At 26.6% G+C, this 23,102-nt stretch overlaps 1 protein-coding gene across 7 annotated transcripts in view; it reads left to right on the top strand.

The window, feature by feature from the left end:
* The first annotated feature begins 9,321 nt into the window (after positions 1–9,321).
* LOC107071532 (thrombospondin type-1 domain-containing protein 4) overlaps positions 9,322–23,102 on the top strand; it is a 72,579-nt gene continuing 58,798 nt past the window's right edge. For 2 of the 7 annotated variants that reach the window (XM_015330599.2, XM_015330595.2), the window contains exons 1-2: positions 16,950–17,882; positions 19,306–19,458. In XM_015330599.2, coding sequence (XP_015186085.2) covers positions 19,340–19,458 — 119 coding nt within the window. In that variant the 5' untranslated portion in view covers positions 16,950–17,882; positions 19,306–19,339. Of the gene's footprint in view, positions 9,414–16,949; positions 17,883–19,305; positions 19,459–23,102 lie in introns of those variants that run through there. The other 5 variants (XM_015330596.2, XM_015330597.2, XM_015330598.2 and 2 more) reach the window with 5 other exon arrangements.

Here is a 23,102-nt window from a genome sequence, read left to right as displayed (position 1 = left end):
CATAGTATAATCTTTATAATCTTTATTCAAATCGATTAGGTATAAATAATAGTTGGAAACAAATCATTTTAACATCTAAAACACACCTGTATTACTTTTTTATTTTTTTATTAATTAAAATTGAAAATTTTAACTATTCATTTGAAATTATTTTAATACTATTAATATTTATTAATATTAAAATTATTTTAATCAATATTTAATTAAAATTTAGTTGAAATTTAAATTTAATTTTAAAGATATTTCTTTCATATTATAATTGATTGATTGTAATAAGAAACTTTAGGTAAATTCTTATTTATTTTTAGAATGTAATAGAGGTGTGTATGTGTGTCTTTTGCATCGTCATGCAAAAATATCGAATACAAAGGGTACGACTTTAGTTTGAAAGTGTGATCGAGAGGATCGATACTTTGAATATTCATCATGACATAGACCTCGATCGAATATCTAACGGCTTTTTAAATGCATAAAAAAGGTTCAGATAATAGTGAAAACAAAAAAAAAACCATTTGTTTAGACATGGGAATGTCTAAGGTAAGATGAAACGTGATTGTTTTTTTCTGTGTCAACCTGTCATGCAACTTGCACATTTTTTTATAATTTAAATTAGATATAAAATGAACGTTTATTAAAAAAGATAACATAATAATAATAATAATAATAATAATAAATAATATTAAGTATTAAAATAAATTATTATAAATGAAATAATAATAAATATGTTAATTTTGACAAATTTATTTGTTTGAGATAAAAAATTTTGTAGAAAAAAATTGATTGCATTAAATGTGAACATCGTGAACCATTTTTCAAATTATTTATCATCAATTAACATTTTTATTTTATTTATTTTTGTATTTTTATTGTCTTCTGTTATGTTAACAATTTGTTTTCAACCAAAGTTGCCTTTTATTTATTCTTAGTTTAGTTTATTTCTATCAGTTGAAACGTGACAATGACGTATCACCAACAGCTGACTATTGTATACAATAATTTCCAAAGTAAAAGTTCCTTTCTAGGATTATCTTCTCTATCCGTTGGTAGAAGATATTTTAAATATAGATTTTTTTTTTTTTACACGATCTTTTCTCTTGAAAACGAAATCCTCGAACGATAAAAATATTCGAACTTAATTTAACATGTAAAAATCATTCCTCATACAATTGTACAGTTCTTCAAGTAGTTATTAATTTTTTTTTCTTAATATTTATATACGTTTTAACACACTATACACCTGTTTATTTCGTAATGACGGATATTTAACAAAATCAATATTTTTTTTAAATCGAATGCAAATCAATCAACGTTTAATCCATTCGAAACCCAATTACACATCGTGTGTACAATCATACTTGACTATTATTAATTATTTTGAATAAAGTATTCGTCTTATAAGATTTTTTTTTATATAAATAGTATCTGTAAAGTATATAAAAACAAAATTTAGTATTCTCAAATGGACAATATAATAAAAAAAAAAAAAGAAATGGCTTCTTGAACCGTGTTCGAAAAAAGTCGTGGTCTCGAATGGGTTAAAAGTATATTATGGTTCTTTGTAGAAACGAAAATAGATAAATAAATAAATAAATAAATAAAAAGAATAGAATATAGAAGAAGGATAAGTGTATTCGATGGACAATTGAACGCAATTCTATGGACTGGGAGTGGCCATTCTCAGGAGATTCTTCGAGGTGAACGGAAAAGGCACGTCTTGTTGTGTTTCTTTTTAAAAGTCTTACTTTTTTATTTCAAATGGTCAACTATTCTTCTTCTTCTTCTTCTTCTTCTTTTATTCGATCGATAAGAACGTCTTTCAAAAAAAAAAAAAAAATTTCAAATCACCAAAAAATTAAAAAATAGAGAAAGTAACTTTTAGATTAGTGTATTATCAAAAAGAAATGTTGTTTTCTAATTTCATAGATGTTGTATCTGAAGAATGACAACTAGTTGATTGGATAGTTGAACGTAGAGTTTTTTGTTCCACACGACGTGTCAATAGGGTCACATCGATTCGATTAGGAATGGTATAGAGAAGGTTCGATCCACCTATGGGGTAGGTCGGCACCATGGGGGGCAAGAGTATGAACGACAAGACAGAAGGAAAGAAAGAACAAGATAAAGATAGAGATATAATAGGAGTGGTTTTTAATCATGTTTGAAATCATTCAAGGATACAATGCTTCTGAACCTGCAATCGAAACGAATCAAATCGATTTTTGATACACACTTGTGTAGTTATCAATCTAATAAGTTATGTTAATGTAATTATGTTAATTAATTATTTATTGAGCTAGTATTTTTTTTTTTTTTTTTTTTTTTAATATTTTTCTATATAAGGCATTTATAGTTTTTTTATTAAAAAATATTAATAAAGAATTTTAATGATGAATCAATAAACAAATATTTTATAGTATTGGCAATAAAACAAAAATTTGGTTGCATTCTGTATTAAATTTAATTCTATTTTATTTTTTACTTTTGTTCATTTAATTTTTTTTTTTTTCTTCTTTTTTAATGTAATTTACGAATATAACAGTGACATTTTTCTCCCCCGTCTTGACAACAACTCATTCGCATGCTCCCTTTTCGTTTCTCTCTTTCTCGTGTTCTTTATTATTATTATTTTTTTTTTCTTTTTCTTTTTTGTTAGTGTGTCGCACCCAGCCAGTTTGGCTATAGAAAAATTTTAATGCCGCAGTTTATATGACGTAACATCCGCCCACCTTGACGCCTCGGTATCCCCATTGTTGCTGAAAAAATCTGCTCTTTGTAAATCCCTCCTTCCCTCTCCCTCCCTTCCCTTCTTTTCCTCATCCTCATCCTTTTTCCGTTCTCTTTGAAAGTTTCACCTTCCGAAATTCAACCATGTCGTACCACGTTTTGTACCCAGTTTATCCAATAGTAAGAAAAAGCATAAAAGAGAGTGAGAAAGACAGAGAGAGAGGGAGGGAGAAAGAAAATCTATGTAGGAGTTTAGTCCTCACAAATTTAGTCCTTTTCCTTTTGTACAATTCTTTGTGATGTAGAAGGATTTATTGGTAAATGCTTTTTTAAAGAAATCTTAAGCATGAGTTAAAAATCACGTTTTGAAAATATTCAACCAATAGAAATCTCTATTCTCCCATTTTCTCTCTCTCTCTCTCTCTCTTTCTCTTTCTTATTATTTAAAGTATCGTAAATTATTAGTACAAAAATGAAAAAAAAAAGCTATAAATCTTTTTTCTTTTGTTCACCCTCTTCACTTTTGAAATTAGTTTTACATAAATTACGAAAAAAAAGACACACCCTGTTTATTTGATTATATTCTATGATATTGAATAGTTTTGAAATTGTTTTATATAACATATATTATATTATTCTAAATTAAATTCTATAATTAATTCTGTATTATATTAACGCGTGTATATTTGATCATCATTAGAATTCACAATAATAATTCTATATTTCTCTATTTAGCTCTCAGTCTCTCTCTCTCTCTCTCTCTCTCTCTCTCTATTTGATTAGATAATTATGAATTAGCAAAGTTGATATGAAATATATAATATAATTCACAATTATTCTATTAATAATTATTTTATATTAAATTTTATTACATTTCTATTAATTCTATTTTTCTTAACATTAAATTTTGAATTAAGTTTCTACTGTATTATATACATATATGTATATTTGATCATTAGTATAATCATTATATTCTCTATCTCTATCTCTCTCTGTGTCTCACTGGTCTATTTGATTAGATAATAATTGATTAAACATTATTTCCACGTGTTATTCAATTAATCATTTATATTCTATTATTGCATTTATATATATATATATAAATAACATATCATGCTAATAAAATAAAACAACAACAACAAAATCATAAATAATTTAATTCATTGATCAATTGTAATTTTAATGAAAATTAATTAATCATAATATAAACTATATATATATATATATTATAATAATAATAATAATAATAATAATAATTTTCACCTATCAATTGTAATCTTAATTGGAAATCATCAATCTCATATTAATTTAACTAATCGTACGTTGTTTCGATAACATTACAAATCTAATAAATATACTAAATCAAAACTAATGTATTCATCAATGCATAGTACACGTAATTAGAATAACACGGCATCAATCAAATCAACATAACTAATTGTTACGAATTATCACTTAAGCAAATATCATCAATTTCAATTCGTTCAATACACATACATGCTTTCTCAAATCCCATAAAAAGAAAAAGAAAGATAGAAAGAGAGAGTCCTTGTCAAGTTGTAAAGATCTTTGAAGAAGTAAACGACTAGTTCTCGATCCTTTCAATTATGTAAATTGTAATCAAGGGAAATTAATTAATCGAAGACACCTGCTGCTTGATCGATCGCGAGTCGGCATCTTTAGAAGATTAAATCATATTTTATAGAATCATATATAAAGGTTACCCTCATATAAACATGACATTACTACTATAGTATTTATAATTTCGCATAATTATATTATATATTTAAAAATTGATAAAAATTCTTACATATATAATACACTATTTCGTTCTAATTCAATTGCAAAAAAAATTTTTTAAAATGTATAGAAATATCTTCAGGTAATACGATATTCCTATGATTCAATTTTGTTTTTGAAATTGTATCAAGAATTATAATAAATTTTTTTCAAATAAATTCAATAAATATATTTATCAATAATAATAATAATAACAAATGCATCATATTGCTAAGAACAATATTAAAATAGTCGACAAAAATTACAATCACACCCTATGTATGAAATATTGAAAATATCAATGAATCTAATTAATGTGAACCGTATGGATTGAGTTAAGGAAGACCGGAAGGAAATGGGGGGTAAAAAAAAAGGGAAAGGGTGGGTGGGAGTACAGAGGAAAGAAAGGGGGAAGAAGAGGGTGGATATGGGGGAGGAAAAAGGGGAAGATAGGGAGGAAGGGAATACTCTGAAGAGGAAGAAGAAGAGGAAGAAGAAGAGGAGGAGGACGTCTTTTTACTTGTCGCTAGCCAATCGCGATAGGCGCCGTCGACGACGACCCTGCTGCGGGTTTGTACCGCGGGCACAAGGTAATCACTGTTATTTTATCGTGAACGGTAATGCTCTGGCTTAAAGCCTCGCTCTACTTATGCGCATTATCTTCGCAAAAGCTTTATATATATATAAAGGAAGGGGGGAAGGAAGGAAGGAAGGAAGGTACGAATGAACGAACGACCACAAACCTTTTCATGCTCCTGCGGGCAATCATCCTTTTCAAGCGTCATTACGAAATTGCTTTGCCAAATGAAATGTACGGTTACCAAGTGAACAACCGCCCATGATCTTTGATTTTCAAATTGTTATTTATTGGGAAAAATCCAACATTCTTTTTCTTCAATACTTTTGGTTTCTTTTATTTTATTTGCCATTCATTTGCATATATGTGCATCTTATTATTTTGTACTTGTTTTATTATGTAACCATTACATTTGATTATAGTATATGAGGATTTATTATTTTATTTATTTATTTATTTATTATTTAATTAAAGGGTAACACACACATATTCGTTTAACGTATCGATTTGTATAGTTTATAATAATTGGTTTATTGAGAATTAAATGTACGTTTATTATCAGAACCATTATCATTGATAATCAAATTGAGATTTATTGGAAATCTTCAATATATTATGCATTTTTTATCTATTATTATTATTATTATTATTATTATTATTATTATTATTATTATTATTATTATTATCTTCACTTCCATCTATCTATTTATCTATTTCTTTAGTCAGAAAACAACACATACTCGAAGCATCGGATTACAACACACAGTCTACCGATGGTAACAGATACTTTTATAAATGCGCTTAGGTATAAATACCTAGAAAAATAGAGAAAGAGATGAGAGTAGTACCTTTAGATCTAGATCTAGATATAGATCTAAAAAAGAAACAAATCTTAAGATACTTCGATTTATCCGGATTAGAAAATGGTTTGGGTTAAAAACTAGTCGGTAGCTTAAATACAAGAATAAAGAAAAATAGAAGAGAAATTAACTAGACACCAAAAAAAAAAAAAAAAACATTAATACGATCTATAGAAAAGTGTCAAAAGTTGATCAAAAGAAAATATTGATTACAGATAGATGAACCGAAAGACAAGAGACAGGTCCAATGTGTGAGACCAAACCAAATATTTGAAAGCCTATTTTTTTTGCTTAAGTTTTTCTGGCACCTCCTTAATCCTATTTTGTAATCGATATTAGCTTCTTTCAAGACACCGTTCGTTCGATGGGACGACTCTTGTGCTTTTGAAACTCTCATATTGCCGCGATAACGTACTATTGCGGCTATCCGACAGCTTCGATATCTAGTTACCTTTAGTGGAATCTCTCGGTTGCATTTATGTATAAGTGGTGGTAGTGGTAGTGGTGGTGGTGGGATGCCAGTAGCTCTATCCCCTATGTTGCTATCGAAAAGGATATTGATTCTCCTATCTTGATATAACTACTTCTTCCAATATAACTACATAGTACATTTCTATATCTATGGTATATACATTATATGTATATTATACATCCTTAAGATACACGCATGATTCTAAGAACAATTTTTGAAAATCGATTTATAGAAGATAAGAAAATAATCTAAGGTAAGAGAAATGATTCATCGATAGATAATACACCATAAATACATTCGCACGTTCATTCATGCATACGTGAACACTATTACATTTATACACGCTTATAATATGGTTTGCTATTTTTGCTATTTTGCTGTATTTCAACTTATCGAATAGATTTTTCTTAGAAATTACCTTATTCAATTTGAAATTTTTATTATTTTTTCTTTGGTTTCTTTCTATTTTTTTATTTGTTCCTAGACTAAATGGAAATGTATGTGTGTGCATATTAGAACAATTTTAAACTAATTTTTTTTTCTTGTTTGTTCTTTTTCTTTGTAACTTTTTTTTTCTTTTTTTCCTTTTTTTATTTTATTTTTCCAAGGCTGTTCACGACCGATAGATAAAACGAGACTCGCGTTTTAACGATTCTCTCGCTATCTGCATTGCTGCCTGTCGCGCCAATTTGTTAATGGGACATCCTGTCTGCAACGTTTCGAGCGATTTTTTTAATCATTACTCTTTGGAGGACCGATATCGCGTTGTGCTATTATTAGACCATAACCATGAATCGTATTTTATAGTTTACCGAACCTACTCCTCCTCCTCCTCCTCTTCTCTATCTTTTTCTCGTTTAAATGCGAAAATCTGCTAACACGTTAGCCCCTTTCATAAGAAACGCGTTTATAATATACTCTGAATCTATTCTTTTTTTTTTTTTTTAATTTTATTATTATTATTTTTATTATATTATTTCTATTTAAATATGCTTTAGAATTTAATAGATTTTTCTCTCAAAAAAAGAATAAAAAGACAAAAAAAAATAGAAGGAAGAATTTTCCATACAACTTTTTGCGTAAAGTTTCTTTCGATTTTGACAAATAACAAAACAATTATTATATTTATAATATTAATTCTTTTATATAATATAAAATAATATTATATAATATAATTTTGTAATGTTTTTTGTATTATTTTTTGTATTTAGGGTAGAAGGAATAAATTCATTCAAAGAATTATTTTAAACATTGATATGTGGTGAAATATGTTAGGTTTCCATGAATGTTCTTTATCACAGTTCACGATGAACTTTGAACTGATTGTTTATTCTTTTAAACGTTTTCTTTTTTTCTTTTTTCCTTCCTCAATATTTTTTCTCTTTTTTTTTTTTTCTTCTCTTCTTGTCGAGTAAGTTCCTTCAAAGAATTCCATCGATTATTTTCATTCAATGTCCATCCCTTCATTGAGAATAAGGAACGTACTGATCTCTCTCTCTTCACTGGAGGTGAGGATTAAGGCATAAAATGAAAAAAAAAAGAAAAAAAAAAGGGAAAAAACATTAAACGTTCTTTTCTTTATCTTTCTCTCTCTCACAGTCTCTCACACTGTCTCACACTCTCTCTTCCTCTTCCTCTTTCCCTTTCTCTTCCCTTTTATCCCTTCTTCTCCTACGTGATGTTCGTTCAACTTCGTCTCAAAATGAATTTATGAGACCATAATCGCCAATTGAGATGAGTACTTGTGTGTTGCGTGCAATCGGCCCGGTTGAGAGGAGACCTTGTGGCAATACGTTGCATCCTACTCACGTTAGGACTATACTATAACAACTATACTACTGAGAGTTCAATGCTTGTACCGGTTGTTGCAAAAATACTTCATGATTTATGTTACTTCATATACCTATTATTCCTTTTTTTTTTGGTCTTCTTTTTGTGTGTGTTTGTGTTTGAACGTCAAAAAAAAAGGAAATAGAGGATGGTACTATCACCAAAACTTATCATCCACTTTGCTATTAGAATTTTTCTACAAACGATACTCCCACGCAGATTTGTTGTTTTTTTTTTCTTTTTTTTTTTTCTAACTCAAATGTATGTCAAATTACAATACACGTGACATGTTATAATTTTGTTTAATAAATAGGAAAGTAAAATTTAGTATTAAAGGTTTCTCGTTTATTTTTTATTGTAATATTACATTTTATTATATTAAAGAAATAATATATGTATATTAAATATTTAATTAATATTTCAAATTATAATAATTTTATTTTTTTTATAATATTTTAATTATTATTATTATACATTATTTTTATATTAATTTTAATTATTAAAATATAATATTATATATTTTATTATATTTTATTATGTTAAATGTAATATATATTATATTCACACAATATGATAATTATTTTTTATATATAATATTTTTTTATTTATATAAAATATATATAATATATTATATTTTATAATATTTTTATTACAATTTATATTAATAAACGATATTTTGAAATGTTGATTATTTAAGGGTAACTTGTTTCTTTTTTTTATTTACTTATTTTTATTAATTATTAATATCCTATATATCATATAGGATATAATTTTTAAAGTAAAAGTGTATACGTGCATATATAATATATCATTCACATTTCTTTTATTTTTTATTTTGTTTTGAGTGCATTATTTAATTTGCATAATAGGAAAATATCAATTATAATTAAATTCGTCATAAAATCATAGAAATGTTGTCTATCTTCAAGAACATAACATTTATTCTATCGAATAATCATTTGTATTTTCTTTCTTGTTTATTTTTCTTCTTTTATTTTTAATAATCAAAAGACAATTCTGAATTTTGCAACATCCTGTACGTTAGCAAGCCAAGTCAGTCATATGGGATGACGCAGAGACGGTTATGTTCGTATGTTGGGAGTGTCAAGATTAGCCATAAGTTTAGTTAGTAACCTTAAATAAAGAATGTTCGATACTGTGTCTGCTTTATGTAAGTAAAACGTACGTTCGAAAGTTAGAGGGATTATTTAACATCTGCTGATTATCAATTAAAATACGTAAATCGTAATTTTTCTTATTGTCCACTCCCAATTATATCGCTGATTTATTTTATTTTTAATTTTATTCAAACATGAAATAGAAAATATAGAAAAATAATGAAGTAATTCATTTGTGTGCCAATAATTAAAAGTGGTAAAAAATAAAAATGCATTGTCCAATATTGAAACGTGCCAAAAAATAAAAACACATTGTCGAATACTTAAACATTCTAAAAAAAAAAATAAAAACAAATTAGCGTTCATCAAATCGATGTTTGAATTAGTTTTATTAAGGAAAAAATGCATTACACGTGTGTCTAACAATAAGTTGAAAGCATATACGGTCGTACGTCGTCAAATTGAACGCGGGGGTGGTCGTGTGTGTGAGATCTTGGTAGAGAGTAGTTTGGGGTTTTGTACCACACGTGTATTACAAGTTTAAAGTAAGTAAAGAAAGAAAGAAAGAAAGAAGAAAGGTGGAGGGGTGAAAGTAAAAAGGGCTGTTAGCCGATAAATTCTTCATCTAGGTGGAACCACTTACAAAAGGGAACACCTTTTCGTGATTGCACACTTACGGCATGTGAAATAGTCTTCAAATTATAGGTCACGGTGTGTAATTCGACGAGAAGCGTTGAGCACAGGGTCGCACCTTGCCGAAATAAAAAAAAACCAAGGAAAAAAAATATTTAACAAAAAAAAAAACAAAAAAAAGAAAATATATAAAAAAGATATTCGCGGTAAGAAAAAAGATAAACAAAAAAAAATTAACAGAGGCGCGAAAATTATGCCCGCGATAGGTGGTGGTGGACTTCGTTTATTTCTCGCGGATACGGAAATCGTTTTCCTTCTTCTTCTCCACCGTAATTTTAAATGAAAATTGCATATACATGTTGAACAAGACCGTTTTCTTGAAAATTGTGCAAGCGTAAATGCACATGTGTGTATTTATGCAAGTCCACTTTTTGTTGTATTGTAAGATATATTTTATCTCTTGCATTTATTTTTATTTTTTTTTTATTTTTTTTTTAGATATTTTATGTTACTCGTTTAGTATTACAGATTTCAGATATTTTATTATATTTTTAAATATTATCTGTAAATTTTTATTTAATGTATTATACACATTTTAAATATACAATAAGACTTTGATTATCATTAAGCTGTTTAATGGAAAATACTTTTGATCAATATTATTATAATTATTATTATTATTTTAAATGAAAATCGATACATTATATTTAATTAAAATTATAGAAAATATTTAATATAATACAAAATTCAACAAGTAATTACAGTGTACCTTTTTTATTAATGTTGCATCAAGTTATAAGACCCTGTCTGTAGTTTAACAAATTTCGATGAATTTTGACATACAAAATTTGTTTCATAGTTCTGTAATAAATTAAATTTCTTTTTACAAGTTTGATCGTTTAAATTTGTAACAGTCTGTATGTAGAAAGTGAACAAAATACAATGGAAAAAAAGAAAAAAATTGATTTAAACTACTTTCCATTAACTCTTATTACCTATTTAACAAATTCGTGTTCATTATTTGGTTTCGAACGGATAATTACATTTAGGTATTTACACATATTCACGTACACACCACGTGTGTGTATATATATATAGATAATACATTTAATTTTCAACAAAGTATAATAAAAAAAAAAAAATTCATCTAGATCACTTTCCATTGAACTTTTTCCTCGCATTCAATAAAATCGGTTCATAACTTGTGCAACGTTTCACGCATCGAAACACGAATCGATTATATCGTAGTTTTTACGTTCACATTGTCCTTTCAGTCAGTAGGTAATTTTGTATGTGTGTTGATAAACATACACATACACATGTTGTATATACATAAAACTTCCTCGTGGTTTTCCTGCCTCACGCTGATTTCCCGATATATTTACGATCGGTTCTATCGCACGTGGGGTACTTTACAGTTACATACGCATATATATATACATACACACATGCATACATATATTGGTACACATAGACATAGAGATATTATATACATGCATGCATATTACGCCGTAGATTTCTCTCAATGAGGTTAATGGGAGACGTAACTATTAAATGTTTTTTATTTTTTGTTTTTTTTTTTTATTTTAACTTAACTCCCCACCCCTACCCCCCTTTTCTTTTCTTTTTTATGTAAGTTCGTGCAACGTCGTACTTATCGTCATTTTTGTCATTGATTGAAATAATATGAAAAGAATAAATTGGAACAGGTGTATCGAATGACACAAGAGACTCCTAGACGCCAAGTTTTTATACAGTTGATTTGGAATAAATGTTCTTTGAAATTTGTTTGATAAATTCAATCTTATATCTGTTTTTTTTTTTTTATATTATGTTGAAAGTAACATATTGGAACAATACTGTTATATATTTATTTGAAATATTTAATTATTGTTGTAATATTTTGATTATCTTACATTTTCAAAATTAAAGTAATTAAAATAATAATAAAAAGTAATTTATTTTATTAGCGACAAAGTAGGCTAAATGTAAACATATTTATTAATATTTCTGTATGATTAATTTATATCATTTTTCAAATTAAACTTCATAATAACCATCTTTATATAAGAACATGGTAATTTTTAATTCTATATATAGAAGTTGAAGATATTTCTGGTAAATTGGCCTAATTGTGGTGAATATTCTTTTATTTTATACTTCTTGACTTCCCCTTTTTTTTTCTTTTCTTTTTTTTTTTTTTTTCGAGTAAAAAATTTAAATAGGAGTTGGAATTCGGTATATAACATCGTTGAAAGAAAATTTGATATGAGAATAGAGAGAGAAATATTTTAATGAATCTCACATCCATTTGTATTTTTTTTCTTTTTCTTTTTCTTACAAACTAACAAACAAATTCTTTTACAATCTTTTGTTCCTCTTCTTTTAATGATTTTATTTATTTATTTTTTTCATTGTATCTATTAATTAAATTATACAAATTTTGTTCTATTATTAGTTGATATAATGATTGATTATTTCAAACGAATAGAAATGTTAATGTCAAGGTTGAATTGGATTGACCATAATCATGAATCAGGTTTTGTCGTTTGGATGATTTCTTTTAACACGTGACTCTTTCTTTCTTTCTTTCATTCTTCTATTTTATTTCTACTTTTTTTTTCTTTTTCTTTTTCTTTTTCTTTTTTATCGCTTTTATATCGTGAGTTATCGTCTTACACGTATAGAATTCTGAATCGTGTGTATATGTAAATGTTAAACGGAGATTGGAACACGAGAATGTGGAACGAGTTTATTTTAAATGCAAGTTAGATATTGTAAATGTTGTTAAGATTTATTTTAGACGTATGGGGGAACCCTAATTCGCGAGTTTTGCGTTGTTTTATTACTAATAAATACAAATTATAAGATTTAATTAATGTTCGATGCATACATGCATTGAATATTAAAATATCTTTGATTGTTTGTGTCAATTAGAATGAATAATGTTGTTAACAAAAGTTGTTTTAAATGTTAGATTTATTTCAATATTAATTTATATGTATGTATTTGAAGAGTAATTTTTTTTAAATGTAAATTTACAACTCTTTTGGAATTCATTTTCATAGATAATTTTTTTGAAAAAATGTTTTGTCATATCAAATATCAATTAAAATCAAGAAAACAAATGTAGAACATTTAAATTAATTAATTTGATATTTTTTTATATAAAATAATTCACATAATGACACTTTTATTTTCATCGATAGGCGTTTAAAATGTTTAACATTTATTCAAATATCGATCTGTTCGTATAAATAAATTTAAAAAGAGTAAATAAATTCATTTACATTTCCTATTACCAACATTTACAAATTAATGATTTCATAGAGATATTTCAAATCTAGATTTATCAAGATAATTTATAACATAAATAGTAACATTTATATCTTTTATAATCTTTATATCTCTTTTAATCAAATTGTAATTAATTTTCATTAAAAGTTATTTATAATATTCGATATATTTTAAATATTTATTTATTTTAAGATATTACAGATTTTCAATTATCAAATCTTGATAAATAAAAGTATAATTAATATTTCTCTTACAATTATTTATAATTAATATTAACAAAGATTTCATTGATTTTAAATATAATAAAAAAAAAAAATGTAAAACATAGATTTTTTTCACACAGAATATAATTTCCTTAGAAAATGAATTCCAAAAACAATATATATATATATATATATATATATATATATATATATATATATTTGCCTTACAATGTGTGATTTAAATACAGATGAAATTATTTAGATAATATATAAAAACATTTTTCACAAAAAAAAAATAAAAAAATTCCTACACATCAATAAATTTGATCGATTTTGATAAAACTACGAGATACTACTAACATAAATCATTTGTTATTATTTCATCGTACATGAAGATTTTCTTTAGATCGTGTTTCTTTCTCCTCTAATATAACAATCCATATTTTATTGATGTTCTAAATCTTTCTCTTTTTAAACACTTAGGTTATCGAATACTTCGTGCTTCGAAGAAAATCGTTCGGATTTTCGACTTTGCGTTAAGATTCTAAGAAAATTTATTGATTACAAAATGTCATCATTCTTTTTTTACATATCTATCTATTTATCAGAAAACATGATTGTAAACTAATAAAATACGATCCCTTCTCATCTCCCCTTTCCCATAAACAATTGGAACAAACAAATCGTAGTACGTATTGTACAAGAGTCTTCGTTTTTTATTTATTTATTTATTTATTTATTTATTTATTTATTTATTTTTTAGTTCACACACGTGTTTATGTATGTTATATATATTTTTTTTTGTGGTCATTTATTTCTTTTACTAATTTTTATTTTGTTTTACTTCACGCACATGCTTATGTATGTTATATTTTTTTTTTTGTTCATTTATTTCTTTTTCCAACTTGTCTTTTTTTTATTTTTATTTTATTAATTTATTTATTTTATTTTTTTTTTTTTTTTAAGCATTAACTCGTGATCGAGTAGTATCGATCTGTCGATACTTTATTACCACACAATTTCTGGTATACGGCTTAACGACGACTATGTGAAATGAGAACGGCCTTTTACTCTACCGCGAACGATCGTAATGGCGCCAGTCTAATGGATAGCACATTGCGGAAGGAAAGTCATTCCTCGAATAACTTTGAAGAATCAACGTCTAAGAAGAAGAAGAAGTCTCTATGTCTTTGTGTATATATACCTATGTATGTACATATACATATATATATCTATATGTACATAGTAATCTAGTAGTAAATCTTCCTATTTTAATCATTCATTCACAATTTTCTGATCATTTGAAATATCATTTTTTTTTTTTCATGTATTAACGTAATCTCGTGTGTATATATATATATTTATGAATTATTTATTATATACTATTACATTTATTTAATAATAATAATAATTATTATTATAAAATACTTTATAATAATTTTTATTATTATATTATTATATAAATTTAATTTAATATAATATTAGTAATTATTATAAAATATTATTTTATATATATTATATTTAATAATATATATATATTATAATTTATTATATATTATTTTAATATATATAAACTATTAAATAATTATTATAAAATACATAATGTATTTTATGTAATAATATTTGTATTATTTTGATAAATGCAAAAATAAATATTGGAACAAAGTTATAAAGGGGATGTTAAGAAGATAAAAATGATATCATTTGTTGATTACACTCATTGGGGATTAATTATTGAATGATTTAACAAGCGCGAAAGTATTAGTCGATATTATTTGTAAGAACAGAATTGAAAAAAAAAAAGATTAAATTGTATCTCAAAGTTTTCTTGGAAAGAGAGAAGACTAATCATTTTCCCATTCTAATTCTCATTATACTTTTTTTTCTTTTTATTCTTTTATCTTTAATCGTACGATAAACAATGAAAAAGTAAATAAACGTCTGATTAATGTCATTCAACTAGGAGAAAAGTAATCGATTTAATTTATTCGTCGAACTTTATGATCGTTCTAAAATTCTTTATCAAATTGCGTCAAGCCTGATAAATTATTGTTATTGTTTACTCCAATTTTTTTTTTCTTTCTTTCTTTCTTTGTTGCCACTCCCAATTAATCATCGGTCTCTCGTATGTTACAATCGATATATCGTAACTTGAGTATTAGAAAATGATAATTTTACTGATTAAATTTCACGATGTTGTGTGTGCGTGTTTTTATTTCTTTTTTTTTCTTTTTCTTTTTCTTTTTGTATACATTTGTAAACTCAAAACTCGCGTTCAATCGCTCGTCGATAAGGACCGCATAATTTTTGTTTATTTTTTTTTATTTTTTTTTTATTTTTATTTTTTTTTTAATTTCCTTTTATCGTTTATATAACAGTATATAATTATAGGGGTTCTTTAGATTTCTATTTATGTCAGATATAATCTTAATCAATATGTTGAGCTATGTATAACTAATTAAAAGAGATTTAATTTTATATCGTAATATTGTGCATACGCGTATATTTACACACATGCGCGTATTTATACACATTATTGCATGCTATGTTTATTTATTTTAAAAAAATTCTTTTTTTTCTTTCGATAAATATGTTTACATAAACGAGATATATATTGAATCTCGTTAAATGCGTTAGAATAATTTAATAAGATATTTTACTGATTAAAAAAAAAAAAACTGAAAATAAAAATGAATGAACAAATTCAAATGATTGGAAATGCGTTTAAACACAAATCGTTTCGTTTATATTTCTACTACCCTCATTTATTTATTTCCTTTTTTTTGTTTAATTCTTTTATACAAACACACATAATATATTACATATATTATTATACTTATTTCTAAATATAATTATAATAGTACAGAAAGATAGAAAAAGCTAAAAGAATAATTAGAAAAAACATACGAATAAATAAATAAATAAATAATTAATTAAATAATTATGTTAGAAGGTTTTTTAAGAAAAAACAAATTTATCTTTAATTAGTTTAATTCTTACCATCCTTATTTTTTTCATTTCTTCTTTAATTCTTTTACACAAACACACATAATACATTACATATATTATTATACTTATTTCTAAATATAATTATAATAGTACAGAAAGATTGAAACAGCTAAAGGAATAATTAGATAAAATATACGAATAAATAAATAAATAAATAAATAATAATGTTAGAAGGTTTTTTTTTCTTTTTTTTTTTTTTAAATAAATTTATCTTTGAAGTAAGAGTTTGTTTACACGTATGCATGCACGCAAGCAAACAAGCAAAGAAAGAAAGAAAGAAGGGATGATAGGAAGAAGAAAATTCCTTTTACCCTTGTGTTATATTCTCTCTCCCACCCCCTCTTTAAAAGTACGGTCTGCCTTTTGCTCCCACCTTGTACATACACCCTCCCCACCACGTATCGAATGTTACCCTGCGGCCTATATATTTCCCGCAGGCTCTCCCACTTTACTCACTATCATTCCTGTCGCGGTGGCGTACATACGTTTACGAGACGCGTACACTAAACCGCACTTCCGATCGCAAAGTTTCAAACACGCGCCCGCGCTCAAGCTCACGCTCAAACTCACGAATCTAATTTTTATAAACGAAAACGAACGAGGGGGTAAAACAAACAAAATATAATAAAATCAAATCAAAAAACAAACCTACGAAATTGATCAATCAGTTTTGTTCTGCTCAGTTTTCTGTTCGGTTCAGTTTTGTTTTGTTTTGTTTTTCCCACCGTATATCGAACGAATTATAGTTTTATTAATTTCGACGATTTTATTAATTAATCTTCGTAATTAACTCTGTCCTAATTGCAAGTAACGTTGGTGAATAATTAATATTTGAAAATATATATATATATATATTTTTTGTTTTTAATTTTTTATTGGTTTCATTTACATCAAGGGAGAAATATGTGTGTCACGTGTTTTTATGTGTACTTTTAAATCCACCTGTTATTCTAATCTCTGAAGCCCAACACCACTTCTTCTTCTTCTTCTTTTTCCACTTCTTGTTTTTCTTCTTCTTCTTCTTTCCTCCTTCTTCTCGTCTTCTTCTTTTTCTTCTTCTTCTTATTTGGATGAGGATGAAGATGAGGTTCTTTGAATGGGATTAAAACGACGAACACATACGTTGACGTTACTGTTACTGTTACTGTTGCTGATGCTGATGTGTTGATGCTGGTTGCACTGGCCCTTTTGAAACGTGCCCGTGCGCGGGAAAATCGTTACGGACCTCCGTTCTCAACCGTCTTCCGCATTCTCTTTCCTTTCGAACGATCGTGAAACGAACAGGAAGAATTAACGAGAGAGAGCAAGAGAGAGAGAGAGAGAAAGAAAGAGGGAGGGAGGATAAAAGGGGGAGAGATCGCAGAGAGCGATTTTCTTAAGGTAATCATAGTTTACGTCAGTTGGATTAAAATATTTCAGTGGGACGTTACCTTACATTTGTTATCTTCTTCACGAGTGATTAGAACAATTTTTTTTTTCTAAAACCTTTTTTTTTGTCTAGTTTTTATATACGTGTTATAAACGTGAATACAAATTTACTTTACAAGTTGTTATCTTTGATAAAAATAATTTCAATGAGAACAACGACAAGAAAAAGGAATAATAATTGAATAGTCAATAGTAATTATTTTATTATGGTAGATTATGTTTGTAATTATATTAGTATGTTTATATTAAATTTTATAGATTTTTATTATCTATTTTATTTTTCTAATTTTTATTTGCTTACCTAATTATTTTTATTTTTTTTTTGTACTAGTAATTATTTTATAATAATAGTTTATATATTTATAATTATATTAAGATTTTTATATTATAAATATTATATAATTTAATTAAATATTTTAGTTTTCCATTTTTTATTCCTTTCTCCAGTTATTTTTCTTTTTATTTTATTTTATTTTATTTTATTTTTTTTCGTAATATTTTGTAGAAGTTTTAATTTAAAATTAAATTTCAATCTTATATTATAATATTGTACGAGAAAGAATTTAATTTAAATATTAATTTAAATATTTAATCGAAATAAGATTATGATTTCATTTTTTTTTATGTGTGTTTGTGTGTATATGTGTGTGTGCGCCACTAATCTTCCTAAAGAATTTCTTATTAGTTCATAAAATTATAGAAATAAAGAGAAACTGCTGTCTCTTTATTTGTGATCTCATTCTTCACAGCTGTTTATACAGGAAAATGTTAGCATGCTATATGTGTCACACGCACGTTGTCCTTCTTCCCCATATGTTTTTCTTTTTCTTTTTTTCTCTTTTTTTTTTTTCTTCTTGTTACATCGAACACGATTAGGGACGCTTATATAAGGGATTTTATTGTTAGTTATGGCACAAGGTTTTTTTTTTTTATTTTTATGCAAATATTAATTGTGTTAGCAAAAGGGACAAGTGTATCGCAATTCGCTTTTTGTTTTTGTTGTCTTTTTTTCTTATCCAAATATTTTTTAACATTTTTTATTTTTTTCTTTGAATTTTTATTCTTTCTTTTTTTTTTTTTTTTAAGAACTCGTATCACTTTTGTTGTTTTATTTTGATAAAAAATTCAATCATAAGTTTTATTACTTGTTGATTATAGTAAAATTATTGTTTACAAATTTGTTCGAATAATTTTCATGGTTTTTAATTGTCTAATTTTTTTTTTTTTCATTATATATTTTTTTTTCTTTCAATTTGTCGAAAAGAAAGATAATTGGTAGAAATGTATTTTTCTTTTCTTTTCTTTTTACATTCTTTTCTAATTATCAGATATATTATAATTGAAAGATAAATTGTTATTTTATTAAATCGATTAGAATGGCCTGAGCCAAAGGGAAAAGTAACTTCTTCATGGATCGTTCACGAAAATTGAGAAATGTCGCGTCATCATCGTGGACCTCCATCGAAGTCGCGAGAGAAACCACAGGACGATTTGCTATGCGATTCAGGATGACAGTCCTTGATTTTCGGTAAGTCATTGCATCGAATATTTTCTAGTAAATTTTTTTTTTATTATTATCTTTCGTCCACATCATTTGCAATAATTTTGTTTGAAATAATTCTAAATAAATTATCTTCGTACACGTACACATAATACATAAAATAAACAACCATTTAATATTCTTGTATAATTTTAATTTTAAAATTCCTCGTTCATTTGTCACATAAAATAATTTATGAACGGTTCATAACAAATGAATCATAAATCGTTGATAAATTTTACTACAAATTGATTATTTTCTTAAATTAACAACATTTCATTGAGTTATATTTCACATAAAATATTCTTTCTATATATATTATAGAATACATATACAAATTTATTAGTATATTTGATATATATATATGTGCATTTAAATCCCACCCATAACAGGATTAATTTATTCCATGCTATATTAAGCTAAACCTCACGAAATAATAGAAATTAGGGAAATGAGATTTGTGTGTTGTACGCGAGAGTTATTTGAAAATTTATTAAGTGCTATTTGGAAATCATGTTAGAAGAATATATACACACATCGTGCTTTAGATAGACCATCATAAATTTTGCATTAGGTTAAACCCATAATTTTGTGTTTCCTAAAAAACAGTGAAAATGCATCAGAGTATACACACATAAATATAAATAAATATATACATATATATATAATCGATAATATTAAATATTATATAAGTAAAACAACAAACGTATGCAAATATACACATATTGTTTCAATACATATATGAAACTTTACCTATACTCATAAATATATATATATATATATACTTATTGTTAATGCATGCAAATACACATATATACATACACATATATAATATACACAAAAAAAAGGATCTAGAAGAGAAGAGAAGAGAAGAGAAATTTCTGGTTGGTAGATGCGATACTCCGATAACTCTTCGTTTTTAACGAGGATATTTTCCAACGTGGTCTTACATAGCGGCAGTTTATTTTAATACGGACACCTCGTAATAATTCTCGAATGTTTCTTTGCGAACGAAAGAAAATAAAATGAAAAAGAAAAAGAAAAAGAACACAGGAACAACAGGGAGAAAGAAAAGAGGAAAAGGAAGGAAAGGAAAGGAAAGGAAAGAAAGGAAAGAAAGGAAGAACTGGACATCAATCCTTGCCCTCGTTACTTTCGATGCTTCAGGCAAAGATTCTCTTGTTATCCCTTCCTCTTCTCTTCTCTCCTTTCTTTCCACCCACCAACCTCTCAACCCCTTAACCATCACCACCACCACTACCACCACTTACTTACCATCCCTTCTTTTAACTCTCATGGAGATTCGCATGAACTGGGGGCGCATGCCAATGTCGGCGGCATAATTACCGGTTTCGATTACCGGATCGGACAACGAACGCACGAACGCATATTTTCCATGGACGCACTAAAGTCTTACCTATTTATATACATATACATATGTATATATATATATATATAATATTATACATGTATATAACAACTCCCACATACTCGCAAACCTCTTCTCCTTTTCTATTTCTATCTTTTTTTATTCACTCTTTCACACACACTTGTTTTATATTTTTTTTCTCTCTTACACACATTACACACACGTTCACATACACTTGTTTTGTCTCTCCTTCTCTCTCTCTCACTCACTCACTCTTTTTTATTCTTATTTTTCTTCTTCTTTTCTTTCTATCTCTCCTATTTCTACTCCCTCTTTCTCGTTTTTTTCTTCATTTTTTTTTTTTTTTTAAGGCCCCTGTCCTTCACTTTATTCTACTCACCTTTTTCGTTTTGTTTTTATTTTATAAACCCTTTTATTCATTCTTTTTTTACTGTCCATACTTAACTATCCATTTTACCCGTATTAACCCTTTCTTTGTTTTTCTTGAAAGATAGGAGACCATTTCGTTCGGTCATCGGAGTAACGACGTCACTTCTGTAATTTGATCAACGACAATCTTTCTCGAATTTCTTACAAAAGAAAATAAGCCCTTCCTTCCACCCCCACACTCATCCCCTTCCATTCTTTTTTAGTTTCGATATGATGAGAAGATAATATACCAAACTATAGTCTTCTATGTCAGACCATTTAAACAATACATTTATTATTTTTATTTTTTAATTTGATAGAATTTTTAATGACAATTTTAATGTTATTGGGTTGTTTTGAATGTAGTTTCATTTTTTCCTGACACAATTTTGGCATTAGGATTTAAAAGGTTTAAAAAAGTGTCTTCTCATTACATGCATACATTGTCAATGTATGAATGACAATGTATGAATGTATTGTAGACAATATTGTACAATATTCTATATGTATGAATATTGTCTACAATACATTCATACATTGCCATTCATTTTTACAAAAGACAAACATCCGAATTGAAAACCTCCTCCTTTTTGAAGTCGGTTAAAAAACGAAATTAATTTCTGAACAAAACTCAATTTATCATATTTAAAAAAAAATAATTTCTTATTACTAAAAATTTAATAATATTAAAAATATAAGTATGTATATAGTTGATAGAGTATTACTAATACCAGTTTGAAATGAGATAAGAGTTAAAAATGTATAGTGACTCACTAATAAGTTCACATATTAATCGTGAAAAAATGTAGGAAATCGTCGCATTTGGTTGCAATAAGTTTTTCCTTGTATATCCAATATATATATATATACATATACATATGTGTGTGTATATATATACTTTGTGTTACTACACAATCTGTGTAGTAAAACGACGAAACGGAATTTGCTGCAAAGCTCCCCGTCGCGTTGGACGATAATCTCGAATATAAATCGTACCCACCCCGTTACTAATCCTAGTAATAAAAAATGTACCAGAGAGAAAACAAAATTGAGAGAGAGAGAGAGAGAGAGAGAGAGAGAGAGAGAAGGGAAGAGAGAAAGAGATGCATTTATTGGACGCACGTCCAATTCGAAATTAAAATCATAACAGCGAAGCAAGTTTTACGTTCTCGAAACTAACCGTTCTCATACGTACTCTAATACTAATACAATTTTTATACTTGCATTTGCCAAATAGGATATCATCTATCCAAAGCTCGTAATTTATTTAAACATTAAACATTTACGTTAGTACGAAATTGCGAATGTACGCGAGTTACTCGTACAGGGTGTCTCAGAAGTTGTTGCTTTGCTTTACCGAGTAAAGGAACAAATTTAAATCAATTTTTTTTTGTTTTTTTATTAGATCATAGTAGTTTTGAATTAGAAATTTGTTTAGAATTTTTTGACATACAACGATTTAACTAAAAGAAAAAAAATATTTATGCACTGTGATACGACCAAATTTATGGTTTCGTATTTTAGTTGTTTATAAAGTACTATTATTGTTCATATAATATTGGTAGTGCACAATAATTATATTTATATTTATATTTGTATTTATATTTTAGTTTGCAAATAATAATATGCAATTTGGGACAACCTGTATATATATGTTGCAAGTATATCGATCATCAAAGAAGGGATAGGACGTATTCGGTAGCAAACGATCGATCATCGGTATTATCGATCGATCATTTTGCCTTTCGTTCGTTCATTTGTTCGTTCATTCGTTCGTTCATTCTGGTTGAACCTTTTACTTTTGGCATGTACATAATATGTGCAACGCGTTTAA

Source organism: Polistes dominula, unplaced genomic scaffold (genome assembly GCF_049000335.1).
Source record: "Polistes dominula isolate Pdom_NZ unplaced genomic scaffold, Pdom_raw_medaka contig_11, whole genome shotgun sequence".
Classification (NCBI taxonomy): domain Eukaryota; kingdom Metazoa; phylum Arthropoda; class Insecta; order Hymenoptera; family Vespidae; genus Polistes; species Polistes dominula.
Note: the sequence above shows the minus strand (reverse complement) of the source record. Positions and strands in the feature narration are given on the sequence as shown.